Below are 15,145 nucleotides of genomic sequence, written 5' to 3' on the forward strand. Positions count from 1 at the left end.
CTGCTGCTAGGACACCCAAGACGAAACTTTCCAGAGAATATGCCCTTCAAAATATTTGGAATAATTAATTTATTTTCCGAGGGAGGATAGGATTGCACTGTATGCTCTGGCATGTGAGAGACCGTAGAATATTGTATATACATAGAACATAACACCAGAATCCTGATCTAAAACGAGGATTTCCCACTTCATCCCACCATAAAGCACTCAATATTCAATCCTTTGATTCAGCGAATCTTGGTTTTTATATCTTTACCATCATGGACTGCAGGTGTTGGGAACATTGTCCTTTAATGTGACATATTCCTTAATAACTATGCATACAATTTCAAATGATTTTTGCAAGTTCAAATACACATAAGTAAATACATGACACATATACACATCTAGTCACACATAAGACACACACAGGGGTTTATACTTTCATACAGATACACACATTCAACTAAATATATCACAAGCAAACGTTTGACTTCAAAATGTTTATTGAAAGTTGTGAGAGAACTCATTTTTTAAAATTGCTGATAGATTACCCGAATGACCAACACAGTTTGAGATACATTTTTTTTTTGTCTTTTTATTTTAAGCCGCTTTGTAGAGAGCCCGGTGAGAGACCCACTGGGAATCCATATGGAGAGGTGAAACAACCTGAGGTAACAAAGCGGCATTCCTTATATACCCCGCTGGCACAAGACTTTAGAAACGTTTTTTTTTTTAATTTCTTTTAAATCTGTAGTATTATACAGTACAGAGCGCATTTTTTTTTAAACAGGTAACACTGGAATAGCATTGATGTAATGGATGGCACATTTTCGTTTTAAAACCGTTTTCACCAAAGCAGGCGGGATAGACCTCTATAAAACACAATTAGAAACTCATTCATTCTCTCTCACACACACTTTCCCAATGCGCTATATATTTCATTTACAATATATTGTGATGCTCGTGTGTAAAACAAAACAAAAAAACATTAAAATGCATGGAATTAAACTCTAATATATGTACACGCGAATTTACAACTGGTGAATAAATTAATACCGATTTGCATATTCTGCCATCCATAGCTTATTTACACAAAATTACTAATTAATTACATAAATAGCGAAGATCCTTTTTTCTTGTGTGAAGGTACATTTATCTTATGCGGTTTTTTTTTTACATAGCGAAGTGGTCGTTCCTTTACCCCAAGTTGCACCACACTTAACAGCGATCTTCATAATGCTCCTGCTCCTATCCCTCTGGTGTCAGCACTGAGTGCCGCTCTGCCTCTGGGCACCGTCTGACCCCCACCTCTCCCCTCAGGGTCGGATGCTGAAGGTATCTGCACTATGAGGTGTTTTTTTTTGTTGCATCTAATAATAGTCCCGATGCCCCAAAACGGATCCAAAAAGGTTCATTTAGGAGAGTCTCGGGCCGGAGACGTCTCCCGGTTGTTCTCCAGGCCGCTCACCAATCTCTGGATATTCTGCAGTTCGTTGATCGCCTCCTTGGCGGTCGGCTTGGGGGAGAGTGAACTGGCTGCAGTCCTTAAACTGCCTCCGTTGCTTTTGTGGTTGAGCTCTGAAGCCAGGCTGACGGAGACCGGGCTGGAGTCTCGGCTGCACAGCTTGCTGTCGGAACCGCCCAGAGCCGAGGGCATGGCCGTGGTGAGGAGGTTGGTGCTAGCCGGGATGGAGACCGGGATCGGGTAGGGGTTGAAGCGAAGCCGGGGTCGTCCGCCGCTCAGGAAGGGGTGCCGATGGAGAGAGGACGGGGCTCCGGAGCTGCTGGGCAAGGCGGCGGCGGCGGCGGCTGCTGCCATGTACGTGTATGGGTAGGGGAAGAGCCCTCCGAAGGTGGTCATTGGGATCCCCTGCATCATAAAATAAGAGGGGGGGACAGAGAAACATACCCGGTGAGTATCATCCTACAGTGAAGAGCGAGAAGAAGATCAGAAGACATTTAGCACCACCTGAAGCAATCTTATGAAACAATCTTATGAAGCAATTCATGAAACAATCTTATCAACTGGCGCATAATCTAAAGCAGCTATCCCTTTAGCGTCTGAAAAATGAAAAATTAATACGAAATCGGCTTTAAGGGATAACGAAAAATTGGAATTTTCTCCTCCAAAAAGAGAACTGAAGATTACCCACTGAGATTGGTGGGTTTTTTTTATATATTAGGCACAGAGTATTCAGAATTCCGGAACCAAGGCCTTGGGCGGAGTTAAGAAAAAAATCAGCCACAATCTAACTGAATAGCGGATCAGGCTCGAGGGGCTGAATGGCCTCACCCTGTTCCTATATCCCTGAACATGACACCGAAGACACGGTTAAGAGTAAACAAATGGGATATTTAAAAATGCAGCGTTGAATCTTGTGATTTGACCCCCAAGGCTTAGTGATTGTGAATTTGGTCTGCCAGAGACTCACCAGGTATACCAACACTTTGGCCTTCCACCCAGCTGCTCATTAAGGAGTAGAGGTGTGGACAGTTCCTGCTAAGCTACAACCACCCCTTCTATTACCCCACAGGTGCAGGACTCTGCAATGCCCCATTCTCCTGGCTTTAGCTGAGATATATATTACACTGCATCCTCAGAACTGCACGCCTTGTGTTATCTGGCGCCCTTTTAAACACAGGGATCAACACCAATAAAACAGTTCATTAATTTGACAATAAAACGTATAATTGGAATAGGAATTCTTTATTCGGAAAGAAAGATTATTAACTGCATGCACTAAGCATTACTCTTCCGTGCATGGAGAGATGTACCTGTTGGTGTGTAGATAAATGAATAAACAAGGAAAAAATGTACTTATTTTTCCAGGTCTGCAATCATCCCAATTTCTTTTTTGGATCCAGTTTAACCAAACATAATTGAATCTGTCAGAATTCTTGATGACCAAACTAAATAAAACTCAATGTACCATTACAATACTGATTCATCTAGTGGTCAATTCTAAGCACTGTCAAAACACATTGTATAAATAACCAAATGAGTCGTTGGCTAATCAGCCCCACACATAAAGATAATTTTAAAATGTGCTCATACCTGTCACCACGGATATACAATATATATACCCTCTACCTATTGTAATGAATATACATTCCGAATATACGCATAAAGTATATCAATATATGTACACTTATGTAGTCTATATAATAGATTCATGCACATTATAGAAAGTTTTTTCTTTCTTTGCTTCAAATCACAAACCACCTAAAGCACTTTCCACTGTGTGATTTCTCCAGTAAGACCCAGCTAGAGAGGGGAAATTGTTCTGGTCATTATGAAATTGTGAATTGAATGAAGGGATCTGCCATGTTGTTACACACGGAGGCCAAAGCAGCATCCCTCCAACACCCGCCGCCCCCCCCCACCACCCCACCCCCCACCCAAACTCCCTCGCCACCCCCCAACCCGATCTCTTTAAAACATGAGCTTGGATTGTGGAGCTTGTTGACAATCCCAAAAAGACTCACAGGGCAGGATTTGGCAATCAATCAGCCGTGAACCTTTGCTCAGAGCTGCAGAGCGTGGATTTTAAGTTATTGATTAGCACCCACTCAACATGGAACTGGGATTTAATGATTTCATGTTAAAATCTGGGATGTTAAAAGTTAAATTTCTCCACGCCTCCTCAACCTGCGTAAAACGCTGCTATTCTGACAATAAATTATTGAATCCGGATTAACACTGATCAGGGTGTTTAGAATGAAGGTTCCAGGTGTTACACTTGGAATCCAGGTCCTGCGGGTTGACCTGTGTCCCGGCTGTTGGTTTTGATAGAATACTGATTTAGCTTTATACCCAATGGCCCATCTAAAAATATTCCCTCCCTTTATCAGTCAAAGTCGGACTATTAGCCTGCACTTCATAGCATTAGCTCCCGGCTGACAGGACAGAGATCACCCCGGCGGCAGGAATAGCTTAAAAGACATGGCCCGATGATATTTTAAACAGTTCACACTCTCCCTTCCTCCTCCCTCTTACTTAGTTCTTTTCAATATTCGATTTTTTGTCCCCTTTTCTTCTTGCTTCCCTCTCGATATGCATTTCTCTCTCTCTCTATTTCCCTCTCTGCTGTAATCTAAAATGTCATGTTCTGGGAAACTGAAGCCAGGCATTTTCGCAGACGCAGACTCTGGTGCCCCGAAAGGAAATTCAGACATCATGAAAAAATAGAAGAGGAACAGGAAGGATTTCTTTAAAAAAAAAGATCTTTAACCAATCTTTGTATGCAAACGGTTCAATGTTCAAATCCCAATATTAACGGTCGGGTTCAATCTCTGCGAATGGACCATGAATTATTATAAAACTCAATGTTTACATAATGGGAAATCCCTTACCCAAAGTGGGACTGAGAAGCTAATTCTGGTCAATGAAATGCAAAACTCGCCGCTTCCGCGCCTGGGAGCCTCTTACCTGAGAAGCCAAGACGTGTTGAGAGAGATGGAAAGGGAAGTGAGTTCCCGCCCCTGCCGAGGCCTGAGCCGAGGTGATGGTCGCGTTGTCCAAGCTGCCGGCTCCCGACACCGAGGCCAATAAATGTCCCATTCCCGTGGCCATGGCCGAGAAAGCTCCCGGTGCGACTGCAAACTGACCCGGGTGAATAAAGAGAGGCTGTCCGACATTTAAAGGGTTAAGAAACTGCTGGCTGTGCAACCCCGAGAAAGCCAAGCTCTGCAAATGTCCAGCGTTTAGGTGAGAGGGGCCGTCAGTCTGTATCATAAGCGGAGAGTAAGTATCTTTACTCAAACATTCACCGTCCTTCTTGACTTCATCCTTCCTCCTCCCTTCGCCCTTCTCCCTCTCCGAGCTTCTGTGACTGAAGCAGATCTCACTGTCCCTGCGCGCTTCCAGACATTCCTTCTTCTTCTCCGGGATAGATCCTTGCTTCGGGCGATGAGACAAGTCTCCCACCGTATGTTCCGCGGGTGGAGTGTTGGTTCCGGACGCTGCGACTCGGGGGCTGTTACTAATCGCGGCTGAGTGTTCCTCCTGTCTCTCCAGCTCAGGGTCACTGTCCGCACCCGACTTGTCATCTGAGGAGATCGAGATAGATGAAATATAAATTTGAAACGGCTTTGAGAGTTTGTCAGTAACGCAATGGTATTTCGGTCGCGTTCAGCAATCCACGGGTATAGGTTAGAAAGTGAGTGCATATTTAAATATAATACGTGTTATAATTCTTCATGTATCTCGCTCAAGAAACGCAAATACATTAAATGTTCAATCCAGGATATAACAAAATGAATTAATCCATGCCCTCGATAGATCCCTTGTGATAAATATCCCTCTAGACTTAAAGTTACTTATTTTAATATTTAACAACAATATTAAATAAATCCAGGGCTTGTTTTGTTTCATATTTTCTCATAATATTTCTCCTTGTTGACTGCCTTTATTTCAGTCTCTGATTCCTGGAGGAATCCAGTTCTGAAAGTGTTTCTACAATAACTCCATATAGATGATTAAAACCAGAGAGAGAGAGAGAGAGTGACCGTGTATGACTGGGAACAGATGTCAGTTTTATACGCGAGTCTTATTTGGACATATTACATGCTTTCATTTTCTGTATCCAGGTCAGCAATGTCTGAACAAGGTGATTTAAGATTTATGCGAATACTACACAGGCAAATAATATTCTGCTTTATAAAATTAATGTCTCAAGCACGTCATTAAAGCATTGGCTGAAATAACGGTGAAGGCAGCTAGCTTTTGAATAAAAACTGTATAGTGGAAAACCTAGGGATCGAATTTCCTAACCCGTGAAGCATAATTGTTTGCTAGCGTTGTCTAGTTACCACCTTTATTTTTTAAGAACACTCCGTAGAGTAATATTTTTAAAAAGTAGTCCAAACCATAAATAAAGAAACGATGCTTCACAAAACTGAGACCAGCAATTAATACTATCAACACTCAGTTGAAATGTCCAAACACCGGATCCAAAGTCCGGGACCAGCAGTAAGCTAAATGCTCTCAGCCAGCGACATGAACCTCTGATTCACTAGGCTTCAGTTTAAGAAAGGCCGATGGATCATTTGTGTTTCAATATAAATAGAACACACACACACACTGCGCGTTTTATACTTCAGGGATTCCTGTGTCGTTTTCACTAGTAAAAATGACTCATTACTCATGCTGGATTGCTCCCATCGCACTTATATTGGCTCTGGTGTTGAAATATATATTTTCAAATCACCAAAATCCATTAAGTATTGTCTCCTCGTCTCTCCCTGCGTACATATTATTTCAACAAGATCTCCCTATCACGTCATAAAAATAATTAGGGAATAATATTTAATGTTTGAATGTCACGGACGCCAACTTAAAAACTCCAATCCCGAGGTAGATTCCTCAAGGTGCCAGAAATGTATCTAATGGGTTTGGAGACTTCCTATTGAGTTTTAGGGCATTGTTCTAATTTTATGTTATATTCATTTAAGTCTTTAGCCCTTTAAAAAGTTGATGTTTGCCCGTGCTTCGGCGTCTCCTGTAGTCATTTATTAGAATTTACTGAAGCAAGTAATGACACCAAGGCTTTAAAGGTTAAGCCACTGGCCCCGTGGTTTACCTGGGGGACGCCATGCGGTCAACAAACCCCGCTCGCCTTTGATCTCTGAATTAAATCAGACTCTGCCGCCTCCCTCCTACTCCCAACACCCCCCCCCCCCCCCCCCCCCCCCCCCACCCTTCCTATCTCTTACCTTTGGATACTTGGCTGAACTGCAAAGAAACAGGGTCTACAGCTTGGGGCGAGCGCAGGGAGTCCCTAGCCGGTGGCTGGTCGCTGGAGGAGGCGTCAGAATCGCCACAATCTCGGTCACCTTTACACTGATCTTCGTACACTCGCAAGGAGGGTAGAGAGAGCTGCTTTCTGAAAATAAAACATTAGTTCCTGGCAGTGTTACAATGAGACCGATAACGGACTTAAATAATATTGTTTTAAAAGTAACAAACTTTAATCCCCACCTCCAAATATAAATCAGAATAAAATTATCATATAAAGATATTAATCGTTCATTTAAAACATACCGCGGTAGCCTAACCCCTAACTCTTTCACACAATGTTCCCAGCAATCGCTGGTGTCATTCTGTCACTGGCCGCCAGGAGGTGCACACCAGCAACCCGGAGTAACCCATAACCTATAAGCAGAGTAACGGCGTGCTTTCCAATACGCCAATCTGTACCGGCGCAACTCAGACTGAGAACTATCCGGATGGGAAATCACTGAGGGCAAAGGGAGGAAATCACCTCTCTTCCACCTAAACCCTTAAGAAAATATTTCTAAATGCTTTGAGTCGTTGTTGATATCGACAACAATAATAAATCAATTGGTCGGTTCCACTCTATTACCTTTTTTCTCTTCTCCCATTCCCAGTGTCCCTGAATCCTTTTGCAAAGGGGTTGTTGTCAATTTTAAGTTGCGTTATCTGCAGAATTAAAAGGGGGAAAAAAACCCAGTTAATAAAACTGAAACGTGATACAGTCATGCAGAGTGCACACAACCGCCTTCCTAAGGCATGTTATTTGGGGACTAGTGAATTAAAATGAAATAACATCGGAACTGTGAGACTGAGCAACAAACATGTCAATGGAATGATATAATTTTACTTGCATGTGCCCTGACCAATACTTACCCTGGTCAACATCACGAGGATTGTCTGTGTTTATGGAAGCTGCTGTGTGCAAATTGTCTGCCCACAGTTTCTTGTAACGTTCCTGCATCACAAAGGTCTGCACTGGCTGTGCGCTTTGGGACAACCTACGGCCCTGAAATGTGCTACAGTTACTAGTCTTTTCATTCTTGTGGGTGAGGGCTTTGTGATACTCTCTAAGGCCAGGCTCGCCAAAGAAATTCGATGTAAATTCTATGAATGATTTGACTTGAATATTACGATATGAAAACATATGAAATGGTCCACCTGCCCCTCCCTTTTTTCTTAGAGAAAGGTGGCGACAATAGCCGATGCTGGTTATTCATTGTAAAACGACTGCCCTTGCCATCTGTGCTAACAAGACAAATTTAAACCATTGATGCGTTGAGTCAATGTTGGATAAATCAGGATTTGTCTCTCGGTGTAGTGTTGAGATATTTAATCTTACTTGCCAATAAGAAGGTTATGGAGCACTCCTAAAAAGGTTTTTAACAGCATGGTTACGTGATCAGGTTATGAATACTTCATACAAATTATGGTGTATGATATCAGCTAACCGACAAGTGTGCCTCCCTTGCTGTGCCTGCATCCATTATTCATAAGCCACGCTTTGCAAAAAAAAAGCTAACGTCTTTAAAGGGGCAGAACACGCGAGAAGTGAAGAATTAAAACACCTGAAGTTTCACAAATCGAAGAGGAATAAAGCTGTGTACTTTTTCCAGCAACCTTTGCAACTTCTGAGGGGCTGGCCAGGCGGAGGCGGCCTCGTTGTTAATTTGTACTCCTTCTTTAAATCAGTTGAGAAACAATATTAAGTGAGATGCCTGTGAAAGGGGAAGTTGTGGCCACAATATCTTCCTGACTGTGTCTATAATTTTATCTTTAAAAGTTGCTGCATCATATTATCAGGCAAGATCAACACAGCAGGGCCCTGGTTCAGCTTCCATCAGACGAATATTCAGTGATAAGTACACTTATCGATTTCGATTCTCGCTATTAAGTGTTGCACGAAATTAAGCAGAACCCCGGAAACCAAGATATCGGGCAACAGAGAGGAGGTTGGTGGAATGCGGGTAACGGAGACCGCTTTCGAACGCTAAGTCTTATTCAAAATCTGTTACCTGCTTCAATCTGTATTTTGCCCCAACACCTTTTACATAGCAGCCCTGTGTACCAAAATGTTAACTGCTTTTGTTGGCCTAACAATCCTCCTCCAGCTTTCAGACAGGCCAGGCTGGGGGCTGGGGGTTGGGGGGGGGGGGGGGGAACTAACATCCTCGCCATCTCCACATCTGGAGTAAAGATCTTATAGATCTAAGACCAAGTATTAAATTTAGAAAAAGTCAAAACCACTTTTTATTTCTGTGCGTGTCCTTGTCCTGATATAAATTATTTGCCCTAAATACTATTTTATTAAAAAAACTTATTAAACAAAATTAGTTTCGAGTCCAAATTCAAAGGTGCAGGTTGCAATTCTCAGGAATGTGAGGCATTATTTTTTTCTGTCTTTTGTATTCAGGCCGCCGTCAAATTTTTTTTAAAAATTCAGTACAGTATTTGACTGCATTAAAAATGTTCATTTAAAAAGGTTGTCTGTCGTACACCAGACATCAAGTTGGGCAACAGACAGAAACGTCTCAAAACATTTTGAATGAATGAAGTAAACAATTAATATGCTGAGTCGGTTATAAATCTCCCCCCCACCCCCCCCCCCCCACCCCGCCTCAACCCCCAACTCCCTGCATGAACGAGTCTAGTTAGCTCCCGGGATAATGGGACAGGAGTGTGCCGGGCTCACCTTATCGTTCTGATAGGCTGTGACCGCGATGAACTCTGTCTCAGGGAACACGTACGTTCGAAAAGTGCTGTAGGGCAGTTTGAGAATATCGTTGGCGCGGACCACGTGGAACCTGGGCTGGTATTTGTGCATAGAATTCAGGATGGTCTAAGAAAAGCGACAGAGAACAACTCAGGTTAATTCTACAGAAGGGTAGCCCACGGTTTGTCTCTTGTGTCTGGAGCCAGGAATCAGTGAAAATCTAAAGAAAAACAGATCATTTTTTGATAATTCTTTTCCCCCCCCCCACCCCCCACCCCCACCCCTCCCCTCCACACACACACACACATAGGAGGGGAAAGGGGACTGCACCTTGTCCTGATGCAGTTTAGTAAAAATTCAGTACACAAACAAAAATCGAAACTTTAATCTCTCTTGCTTGTTAAGAGCAAACCTTGCTACGTGCCTTACAATCAGTGCAAAAGGCGTTGTATTGAATAGGAACCTCGGTGTGTACATTAATAGATAAATGTAAATAGCATTTTAAAACTGGCGAATAAATGTGTAAGATTAATTATACAATACGTTCTCGATTATAATTTGTGTTACAACCGAATAATATTAAACAGTAAAAAATTCAGCTCTATTTATTTTTATTTTACACTAAAAATGGCAACTCCAAGCTGCCTATTCTGGCTGGAGGTGCTTTGAAATGTTTGATCTTGACCCGTATTACAGACATGGAATGTTGAGGTCACCGGTTTCCTGCTGTAATGTGACTTCGATCTCCCCCCTCCATTTCCCTAGCTTTATTCTTTTTAAAATGATGATGATGATTATTAAAACACATCTATGACAAGGTCGGTAGATGAAAATCTGTTTGAAAAGAACACCGAGAGAAAAAAGAAATCATCCTAGTCTCTTTTAAAAAAAAATATCCTGGCATCCACTGAAAGCGAAACTGAGGCATTGTCTTTGACACATAAAAGATAGACACTGGATCTGGGCATTGATGCGTCATCTGAACTCTGTCCTGGGTTTATATAATATAAAATGTTACAGTGCTTCCCCGCTCAGGCGTGCAAATCATCTAGAGCCAAGCCACTCAAAGCCTGGATCAGCGAGACAAGCCTGTGAGTCTCTGAGCTCTCAAAATCCTTCTGAACTGTTCCCAGCTATAATTCCTTTAACGTTAGACAAGGCTCTTCAGCCTAGAGATATCCGAGATAGACCTTTCAAAAATGAATATCAGTTCCTATTATTTATTAATAACGCCAATGGCGTTTGCAATTCAATCACACAAAAAGAGATTGTAAACAGTCCATTGAATCTTTTACAGTTTTTCTTATTATCTCTTGATGGATTTACAGTCTCCCGTCTGACTGAAACCCATGTCTTCATTTTTACTTTAATTTTGAATATGCTACTGGTATAAGTGAGCGGCATTTTGTTCACGCTTGCTGATCTAGGTCGAATGCTGTGTGCTTCAGGGCGCTTTCTGTAAAGCTCCAGTTCATAATGGCTGCTTTTACCTCCAGTGCCATTCCTGCAACCTTCAATCAAGTTTCCCAGACACTGCATTAAAAACATTCATTCCCCCTCGCAAATAAATGGTCACAAATTGTTCTCCATTGGCCCCTGTCCACCTCTAAAGCATCACTGGAGTGATTCTTCGGAGACCCACTGGCTGGAGATAAGAGATCGTCCATTCAGTACTCAGGCTCTTTCGAACTAGCGAGCACTCTCTGCTCTCGCTCTCTTTCTCTCTCTCTCTCTCCTCCCTGACGCCACAAAGCCTGACCTGCTTTTCACAGCTCATATCCTTAATACACTTCAGCCTGACCCCGAGTTAGAATACAGCAAAAAAACAAAGGCCTTTAACAGTAATATTTAAAGGCATAATTATAAAATCTTTAACCTCGGCACAGTCTCTACCGCAGATTATTAACGTCTCTCAGCCTTTAATAGTGCTCAAACTTACTCCTGAATCAAGGAGTGCAGGATAATTAACAAATCTGACAGCCCGGGTTATTGTTTCAAACGGCCCGAGCCTCCCATAACAGCGGTACATAGACTCTAACCCCAGTAGAATTCAGATGTTTATGTATATTCAGCAGAATTTTGACCTCATGTGTTTATTCTATCTCTAAATCATTTGATTCAAAAGTAAACTGGTTACTGTAGTGTTTTGAGGGGATTTTGGCTTCACATGTTCTATAAATATTCTGTTAATGGAAATGTATCAATCTTCTATCGGATAATTAAGATGGGCCTTCCTGCTCCAGTTGATAGGCACCGGTTCTGAGCTATAAGTGGCCCTAGTGTTTCTGAAGCCTCTAATTCACTTTATGTCTTTTCCCAGAGACTTGCTCGCCAATTGGCGAGTCAATTTCCCCAAATCCATAACAAATCTCTCATAGGGGAGTTATTTTTAAAGTTTCGAAACCTATTGCAGAAATGAGGCCAAGTCGGTGTATACGGTCAGCGATACAAGGGGCATTCAAACCACTTAGTAAAATGACAAGACATGAATGTAACAATCCCAAACAGAAGGAGTTCTTCAACTGTCTTATCTCACCCGAATACTTACTAAAATAAAAGGACAGTCAAAATGGAAAATATATAAATGGACCTACAGCAACACTTACGAATCCATGCTTGTCGGATATATTGTTGGTGAGTTTGAGTTTGTGAAACGTGACTGCTTTTGCCATCCATTGTTCACCGGTTGCCGGACTGTCTGGGTGAATGTACATCCTCTTCGGCATCTCCGGGTCCGCTTTCCCGGCCACCATCCAACGCGAATTGTGAAATTTGTAACGACAGTCGTCAGCTGCCACAATGTCCATCAGTAAAATATATTTTGCCTTTTTATCCAAACCGTTAACTCGCACTTTAAACGGTGGGAACATTCTCCTAAGAGAGCAATGGAACACAGGAAGCAGCACATTTAATTTAATATGGGGACACACTGGTGGTGAGAAATACAATTCAGCATATAAAGAGCAATCAAAATAATGCAAATCCTTCAACTTAAAATAGTATTCTTAATCAGAGCCCTGCTCAGTTATGCATTAAACTCTTTATAGCTTCTCGAAAAGCCTTTTTATTTCAAACTGAGAACCCTTCCATTTTATTCCTCAATTCTTAATACAAATGAGCTCATATTTTAAGTGAGATATAATATTCCTAGTTTTTCTATCTCCAGTAATTCACATCCCAGATCAACGTTTCAATTATTCCGTATTGTGTATGAAGAATGTACAAAGCAGATTCATTCTCTTCAAGCGGGGATTTTTTTCAACCAACTGACACAAAGTTTGGCCACTTTTTAAAATTCTGCAGTCTCGCGGACCTTTTTTTTATATTTTGCATTTTACATTTTGCTGTCGGTACGGCCCCTTCCAGCGAAGAGACATCGGCCGATTACCATCAAAGGTTATAATTAGCAACAGACTTATCGCTTCGAACTCACAACTTCTGTAATGAGACAGACAGCGCTCGGGAGAGAGCTAAGGGGCCAAGTAGGATTTTTTCCACAAACGGCACAGCAGTTTGCTGTAGAGCCACAATTATATTTAAAGAGAAAAAGTTGTCGCAAGTTGTGTTACAAAAATAAATGAGCTCATATGTAAATTAATACATTTCATTTTAAACTGCTTGATTGCAAAGCGGCGGAATGATGGTCAAAATAGCATTGACCGCCCTCTTTATATGGATTTAAAATATAAAGAGATGAATCGGAATTCTGAGCAGAAAACACAACCTTTAGGAGTTACTATTTAGCCCTTTAACAAGAGACTTCACATTAAAGCGCTCGCATTTCACTGGCAGATCCGATTCTGCCTTGGCACGTTGTCAACTGGCTTCTCTTAAGGACTTCGCAAATTCACTAGAAATCATTTAACAGATGACTGATTCTTAATTGCAGTTTTGTTTTTTTTATAACAGAAAAGATACAAGCGAGTGGAAAAAGTTAAGCAATAATGGGGATATGAGAAAGACTGCTGCATTAACTGGGTATTGTCCTCGGCGATATTCGTACCTCCCAGACTTTGTAATAACCATTTCAGTGCCGACTTTGTGGAACTGGTCCCACAGATCTTTAGCTTCCAGGTTCACTTTGGGATCGTCCTCGACCTCATCCTCCGGTTCCAGGCTCTTGAGGGGCCGCAGGTGTGCCGACTGGTGCCCCAGAGTGGAGACGCGGATCCCGGCCTCGGCCATGTTCGGGTCCGTCAAGGGTTTGCCCAGAGCTCCGGGCAGCGAGAGAGCAGCCGCCCCGCTCGGCGGCAGCGCCAGAGCGGGGAAGAAGGAAGGTTGGGCGGCCAAGAATGTGCTCATGGGGAAATCCGCGGCCCGGTGAGCGTGGAACGGATGATAAGCCATGGTCGTCGCCGCTAAAACTGGTTCTCTCATCGGTGCATCCGGAAAAAGAAAGGGGGGGGTGGGGAGAAGATTTCTGTTGGAAGAGTCGCCCTCGCCGGATCTTACTTATACCATCTCCTTGAAGAACAAGTACAGATCGACAATCTCTCTCTGTGTGAGTCTGTCTCTCTCTCTCTCACACACACACATACACACACACAGATTCTTCCTACAATGATCTCCCTTCGGCTCCGTCCTGCTAATGAGCCGCCCAGTTGATTGGTGATTTTACGCGTCCTGACCAATTGTGAGCCTGGAAAGGCGGGGTTTTGACAACTAAAGCCAGGATGGATGAGTTAAGAGAGAGGAGGGGTGGGGAAAAAGGTGTCGGAAGCTTCAACGTACAGTAAGCATCACTGAGATCGCTCTTTGAAAACATGTCAACAAAATTAAATATTAACCAATGACAGAAGGCATTTTCCCCCTGTCCTTCTCCCTGCCCCCAAGCGGTCTCCATCCTTCCCGCGTCCCGGATTAAGAGTGCCCGGCCCCGGACAGAGACTCCACGGCGCACCGCAAAACACCTAGAGCCGCTAAAATCTCCAAAATCCGCAGGTAACAACATACAGGCATGTATCTATGTGCACTTATATAAAAGATAATAGGAACGGAGCTTGAGCGGGATGACAAGTCTTAGACTTGTATGTTACTCCACGGTGGGTATATTTATTTAAAATGCTGAATTTATCATTTTAGGCATTTTTTTTGCTGGTTATTTGGAATTATATTGTTTAGTGTAAGTAGAGTATTGTAACCGTATGTAGTGTATTGTCAGGAATTGGAAGAGCCGGTCAATGGAGCCCTGCAATTCTGCTTCCAAGACCAATTAACAATTGTTCACCTTTGTCCTGGTTTAAGCAGCCAGGTACTGAGCACAGAGCATCTACACTTTATAAAGTTAAAAGAAACAGAAACGTCAGTTTTAATCTGCTTCCATTTTTTTGTCAAGAACAAATATTTAAGTTAACAATTTGAAATATCCACGTTGTTTTTATTTTAAAACCTAAAGTTTCTAAAGCCAAACATTTCCATATTTATTTCTACTGATTTTATACAACCACTATCCCTTTGCCCGTAAAATCACCAGCTAACAGGAAAATAGACTTTTTTTTAAAAAATCGCGGTGGGTCCCACCAGATGGCGTAATTAGGATTTGAAATAAAGTTATTGTGAAATAAAACGCGACCTTAAACTGTAAAGCAGATCAGTGAAGTTTTTTTGGAGGTGGGAGGGAGGGGGCAATATTCCTCTCTTCTACTTGAGTTGCCTTATGTGTGGCTGGTCCGCAGAAC

The 15,145-nt window shown here is 42.4% G+C and overlaps 1 protein-coding gene across 3 annotated transcripts; it reads right to left on the reverse strand.

Moving 5' to 3' along the window:
- Nucleotides 1–467: 467 nt before the first annotated feature.
- On the reverse strand, nt 468–14,034 carry tbx2b (T-box transcription factor 2b). 3 transcript variants are annotated; one of them, XM_078548267.1, is made up of 7 exons: nt 13,471–14,034; nt 12,074–12,341; nt 9,447–9,593; nt 7,347–7,423; nt 6,697–6,866; nt 4,412–5,031; nt 468–1,852 (listed from the first exon to the last, which is right to left on the reverse strand). In XM_078548267.1, exons 1-7 carry the CDS (start codon nt 13,842–13,844, stop codon nt 1,394–1,396), a joined length of 2,115 nt encoding a protein of 704 aa, XP_078404393.1. In that variant the 5' UTR covers nt 13,845–14,034; the 3' UTR covers nt 468–1,393. The 3 variants fall into 3 exon arrangements, with proteins under 3 accessions (XP_078404393.1, XP_078404392.1, XP_078404394.1); XM_078548266.1 differs by having other exon boundaries at nt 12,062–12,341; nt 13,471–13,898; XM_078548268.1 differs by lacking the exon at nt 13,471–14,034 and adding an exon at nt 13,192–13,403 and having other exon boundaries at nt 12,062–12,341.
- Nucleotides 14,035–15,145: the final 1,111 nt, after the last annotated feature.

This window comes from Cetorhinus maximus, chromosome 9 (assembly GCF_964194155.1).
Source record: "Cetorhinus maximus chromosome 9, sCetMax3.hap1.1, whole genome shotgun sequence".
Classification (NCBI taxonomy): domain Eukaryota; kingdom Metazoa; phylum Chordata; class Chondrichthyes; order Lamniformes; family Cetorhinidae; genus Cetorhinus; species Cetorhinus maximus.

Bases quoted from the DNA above. Each gene is read 5' to 3' on its own strand.
- tbx2b (XM_078548266.1), bottom strand. From the start codon at position 13,844: ATGAGAGAACCAGTTTTAGCGGCGACGACCATGGCTTATCATCCGTTC. The intron at 12,342-13,470 runs GTACGAATATCG...TTGCTCTCTTAG, and splicing joins GTTATTACAAAGTCTGGGAG to GAGAATGTTCCCACCGTTTA. The intron at 7,424-9,446 runs GTGAGCCCGGCA...TTAATTCTGCAG, and splicing joins CAGCCTATCAGAACGATAAG to ATAACGCAACTTAAAATTGA.